Source organism: Chiloscyllium plagiosum, unplaced genomic scaffold (assembly GCF_004010195.1).
Source record: "Chiloscyllium plagiosum isolate BGI_BamShark_2017 unplaced genomic scaffold, ASM401019v2 scaf_10945, whole genome shotgun sequence".
Taxonomy (NCBI): Eukaryota; Metazoa; Chordata; class Chondrichthyes; order Orectolobiformes; family Hemiscylliidae; genus Chiloscyllium; species Chiloscyllium plagiosum.
The window spans coordinates 1-5,885 of NW_025199799.1; the positions used below are offsets into that span (position 1 = coordinate 1).

Below are 5,885 nucleotides of genomic sequence, written 5' to 3' on the forward strand. Positions count from 1 at the left end.
CAGTGTTTATTCAGCAGTGGAAGGATTACTGACGGTGTGACTGTACAGGGTCAGTGTTTATTCAGCAGGGGAAGGATTAATGACTGTGTGACTGTACAGGGTCAGTATTTACTCAGCCAGGGACGGATTACTGACTCTGTGACTGTACAGGGTCAGTGTTTATTCAGCCGGGGAAGGATTACTGACTGTGTGACTGTACAGGGGTCAGTGTTTATTCAGCCGGGGAAGGATTACTGACTGTGTGACTGTACAGGGTCAGTGGGAGAGCACAGAGGCCAGATGGGAGCCGAGATCCGGGACTCTGATCGGGAATACCTGAGGCGGTTATTACTCACAGAGACAGACCCCAGCGAGGAGTCGAAGTCCCAGGTCCGGGGCGAAGCAGCTGGGGAACAGGGGTTGCAGCACGTAGTTGGAGAAGGTCAGGGCGATGACAGCCTGGTTAGTGGGGTAAATAACCAGGACGGCGATCCACAGCCTCAGGAACCTGAGCAGGGACAGAGACAGAGAGAGAGACTCATCGGGATGTACAGCACAGAAACAGACCCTTTGGCCCAACCCGTCCAACGCCAACCCAGATATCCCGAACCCAATCTAGTCCCACCTGCCAGCGCCTGGCCCATATCCCTCTGAACCCTTCCTATTCACGTCCCCATCCAGATGCCTTTTAAATGCTGTCATTGTACCAGCCCCCACCACATCCTCTGGCAGCTCATTCCACACACGCACCACCCTCTGCGTGAAGAAATTGCCCCTTTTCGGTCTCTGTCTCCTCTCACTCTAAACCTCTGCCCCTCTCATACTGGACTCCCCCACCTCAGGGTAAAGACTTGTCAATTTATCCGATCCATGCCCCTCATGATTTTATAAACCTCTATAAGGTCACCCCTCAGCCTCCGACGCTCCAGGGAAAACAGCCCCAGCCTGTTCAGCCTCTCCCTGTAGCTCAAACCCTCCAACCCTGGCAACATCCTTGTAAATCTTTTCTGAACCCTTTCAAGTTTCGGGCGGTACGGTGGCTCAGTGGTTAGCACTGCTGCCTCACAGCACCAGGATACCAGGTTCGATTCCAGCCTCGGATGACTGTCTGTCTGTGTGCAGTTTGCACATTCTCCTCCTGTGATAGCGTGAATTTCCTCCAGGTGCTCTGGTTTCCTCCCACAGTCCAAAGATGTGCAGGTTAGGCTGGATTGGCTAAGTTACCCATAGTGCCCAGGGATGTGTAGGTTAGGGTGGATTGGCCATGCTAAATTACCCATAGTGCCCAGGGATGTGCAGGTTAGGGTGGATTGGCCGTGTTAAATTAGCCATAGTGCCCAGGGATGTGCAGGTTAGGGTGGATTGACCGTGCTAAATTACCCATAGTGCCCAGGGATGTGCAGGTTAGGGTGGATTGACCGTACTAAATTACCCATAGTGCTCAGGGATGTGCAGGTTAGGGTGGATTGGCCGTGCTAAATTACCCATAGTACCCAGGGATGTACAGGTTAGGGTGGATTGACCGTGCTAAATTACCCATAGTGCCCAGGGATGTGCAGGTTAGGGAGGATTGGCCATGCTAAATTACCATAGTGTTAGGTGCATTAGTCAGAGGGAGATGGGTTTGGGTCGGTGTGGACTGGTTGGGCCGAAGGGCCTGTTTCTATACTGTAGGGAATCTAATCTAATCTAATCCTTCCGACAGGAAGGAGATGAGAATTGTACGCAATATTCCAAACGCGTCCTAACCGTTGTCCGAGCATGGTCAGCCGAGTGAGTGAGATGAGCTGAGCGACTGGAATCGCCCCTCCCCCGGCACCCCAGCCCCAGCCTGGCCCTGGCCCAGCCTCAGCTCCACGCCGCGCACACTCACCCGGCCAGTCCGCCAAAGATGTCCTTGACGTAGGAGTAATCGCCGCCGGATTTGGGGATGGTGACCCCCAGCTCGGCGTAGCACAGGGCGCCGATGGCGGTGATGAAGCCGGTGATGATCCAGACAATCAGGGCCAGACCCACCGAGCCGGCATTCTCCATCACTCCCTTGGGCGAGACGAAGATGCCCGAGCCGATGATGTTGCCTGGGAAAAAAGATCGGAGAGAGAGAGAGTGAGCAAACATGGAGAACTGGCACCCCTTTGCCTCCCGATGCCAATGAGCGCCGTCTGACCCGCAGACCGTCGGTGAGAACAGATGACGCTGCCTCGTCCACCATAGCCCACAACGCCGCACACGGCTGTATACTCCGCACCCCTCCCCCCCCTTCCAGGTACATGACTGAGAACCTCCGAAATCTGACACCTTCCTCATGGGGTGTGCAGCGCGGTTTTGGCACGGGGACAGGTGACCCGACTCCACACCCACTCGAACCACATCAGTCAGGCGTGATGTGGCCCAGCACGGTCAGGCGTCAACTGTGTCTCAGCGCTCAGACTTTTCTATTTCAATTTCACTGTGAAAATGTCATTTGTTCCGAAATAATTCTGAGAAAGAACTGGCCTCAAGGATTTGCAGGAAGGATCGTGTACCTGTACTGAACTCTCTCTGCACTCACTACTGTAGGGCCTCGGCTCCATTTACAATTTAAGATTAGATTAGATTACTGACAGTGTGAAAACAGGCCCTTCGGCCCAACCAGTCCACACTGACCCTCCGAAGAGTAACCCACCCAGACCCATTCCCTCTGGCTAATGCACCTAGCATTATGGGCAATTTAGCACGGCCAATCCACCCTAACCTGCACATCCCCTGACTCTGTCTACACTTCCCACTGCCTCAGGGAGGCATCATCAGAGACTTATCCCCCCGCCCCCATCCCACCCCGGGTACACTCTCTCCCACCCTCCTCCCTCCATCAGGCAGAGGATAGATAGGTTTGTACACGGGGAGGGAGAGGGGGACAGGGGATTCAGTGCAGAGCAGCACGGTGTCGAGACCACAATCCCACCCCGGGTACACTCTCTCCCACCCTCCTCCCTCCATCAGGCAGAGGATAGATAGGTTTGTACACACGTACAAACAGATTGAGGAACAGCTGCTTCCCCGCCATTGTCAGACTTCTGAACACACCTCTCAGATGGTAATGTTGGTCACGCACTCTCTCGCGCGCTCTCTCTTGCTCATGCTCTCTCCATCTCTCTCGCCCTTTCTCTCTCGCCCTCTCACGCTCTCTCTCTCTCTGCGGCTGTAACACCGTATTCTGTTCTGTTCCTCCCCACCCGGTGCACTCTGTATGGTACCATCTGCCCGTAGAGTACACCAAACAATAATCTTCACTGTATCTCGGTACACGTGACGACAATAATTCTACCAATCAACACGAGGCGCCGGGTGAACGGGCTCACCAAGATGGCGTCCTGCCACCTCCTCCCGCAAGATGGAGGAGGCCCGAGGCTGCCCCCTCCCACGCCCAACACCAGGTTACCGCGGAAATATCGGGGGCTGAGTGAGCTGCCGAGGGAAGGTCATCAAAATTTTAAAAAAGGAACCTGCCAAGAGATTTGGAAATCGGAAAAGAAAAGTAGAAAGTGGCTGGAGGATGTCCACAGCTCTGGCACAGGTCTCCGCAGAGAGAGCGAGAGCGAGAGCGAGAGAAAAAGAGTGACACAGTCAACATGTCGAGTCCAGTGTTACTCTTCTTCAGAATGGTTTTTCCAGCACTCTCTCAGAACGTCCAGCGTCCATAGCAGTTTGCCCTCATCAGAGGCATCGAGAAAATAGTTGAGAGAATCACAGAAACACCGGATCTCCAGAGTCCACACCAACCCTCCACAGACCCATTCCCCAACCCTATTAGCCAATATTTACCTCTTACTAATGCATCCTAACCTGCACATCCCTGGGCACTATGGGTAATTTAGCACGGCCAATCCACCCTAACCTGCACATCCCTGGGCACTATGGGTAATTTAGATTGGCCAATCCACCTTAACCTGCACATCCCTGGGCACTATGGGTAATTTAATATGGCCAATCCACCCTAACCTGCACATCCCTGGGCACTATGGGTAATTTAATATGGCCAATCCACCCTAACCTACACATTCCTGAGCACTATGGGTAATTTAGCACGGCCAATCCACTCTAACCTACACATCCCTGGGCACTATGGGTAATTTAACCTGGCCAATCCACCCTAACCTGCACATCCTTGCACTGTGGGAGGAAACCGGAGCACCTGGAGGAAACCTACGCAGACCCGGAGGGGGAGGGGTGGGAAGAATGTGCAAACTCCACACAGACAGTCACCCCAAGGCTGGAGTCACACCTGAGTCTCTGGTGCCACCATAGGGGTGTGTGTGTGTGAGAGAGAGAGAGAGACACACACACAGAGACAGACAGACAGACAGAGAGAGGGGTGGGGAGAGAGACAGAGAGAGAGAGAGAGAGAGAGAGAGAAAGAGAAAAGCAGAGAGAGAGAGAGATTGTCAGTCCAGGGCATCAGCACCACAGTAGACTCTGCAGAGGGATACAGACAGGTTTACGTGAGCTGGCAGTACACACTTTGGCTGGAAGAACAGAGGAGCTGAGGGTCATTTAAATGGAGAAAGCCTGCAGAAAGCCACGGAACAGAGGAAACTGGGCATCCTCATCCCTGTATCACAAAAATCCGGCATTCAGGTTCAGCAGGGAATAGGGAAGGCAAAGGGAATGATGGCCTTATAGCAGAGGAGATGGAGTCTGAAAGCCGAAGCAGGGTTTTGCTAAATCTGCACAAGGCCCAGCTGGATCACAGTGAACATTTCCGGGGCCACGTATCCAAGCAAAGATACCCAGACATTGGGAGGCAGTCCGGAGAAGGTTTACTCGGGCCAATCCCGGGGACGGGGGAGGGGACTGCCTTATGAGGAGAGGGACTCGGTCAGGCCTGTACTCATTAGGGTTTAGAGAAACGAGAGAGGATCTTATTGAGACAGACAAAAGGAGGGGGGGGGACTGACAGGGGGAGATGTGGAGAGGTTGCTCCCCCCCTCGTGTGGGAGAGTCTAGGACCAGAGGGGAGGGCATCATCTCAGAGTGAGGGGGTCGCCCATTGAAGACTGAGATGGGGAGGAATTTCTTCTCTCTCCGAGGGGAGGGGAGGGGGAATCTGTGGAATGCTTTACTGCAGGGGGCTGTCAGGGCCGGGGCACTAAGGGTATTCTCTGAGACAGAGAGAGATTTAACCAGGAAGGGGAATGGAGGCTGGGACCTTGAGGGTATTCAAGGCTGTGACACAGAGAGAGATTTAACCAGGAAGGGGAATGGAGGGCTGGGGCATTGAGGGTATACAAGGCTGAGACAGAGAGAGATTTAACCAGGAAGGGGAATGGAGGGCCGGGGCATTGAGAGTATACAAGGCTGAGACAGAGAGAGATTTAACCAGGAAGGGGAATGGAGGGCCGGGACATTGAGGGTATTCAAGGCTGAGACAGAGAGAGATTTAACCAGGAAGGGGAATGGAGGGCCGGGACATTGAGGGTATTCAAGGCTGAGACAGAGAGAGATTTAACCAGGAAGGGGAATGGAGGGCCGGGACATTGAGGGTATTCAAGGCTGAGACAGAGAGAGATTTAACCAGGAAGGGGAATGGAGGGCCGGGACATTGAGGGTATTCAAGGCTGAGACAGAGAGAGATTTAACCAGGAAGGGGAATGGAGGGCCGGGACATTGAGGGTATTCAAGGCTGAGACAGAGAGAGATTTAACCAGGAAGGGGAATGGAGGGCCGGGACATTGAGGGTATTCAAGGCTGAGACAGAGAGAGATTTAACCAGGAAGGGGAATGGAGGGCCGGGACATTGAGGGTATTCAAGGCTGAGACAGAGAGAGATTTAACCAGGAAGGGGAATGGAGGGCCGGGACATTGAGGGTATTCAAGGCTGAGACAGAGAGAGATTTAACCAGGAAGGGGAATGGAGGGCCGGGACA

The 5,885-nt window shown here is 53.7% G+C and overlaps 1 protein-coding gene across 1 annotated transcript; it reads right to left on the minus strand.

The window, feature by feature from the left end:
* Positions 1 to 304: 304 nt before the first annotated feature.
* LOC122546051 (large neutral amino acids transporter small subunit 2-like) lies at positions 305 to 2,112 on the minus strand. The gene is made up of 2 exons (XM_043684889.1): positions 1,853 to 2,112; positions 305 to 487 (listed from the first exon to the last, which is right to left on the minus strand). Exons 1-2 carry the CDS (start codon positions 2,095 to 2,097, stop codon positions 328 to 330), a joined length of 405 nt encoding a protein of 134 aa, XP_043540824.1. The 5' UTR covers positions 2,098 to 2,112; the 3' UTR covers positions 305 to 327.
* Positions 2,113 to 5,885: the final 3,773 nt, after the last annotated feature.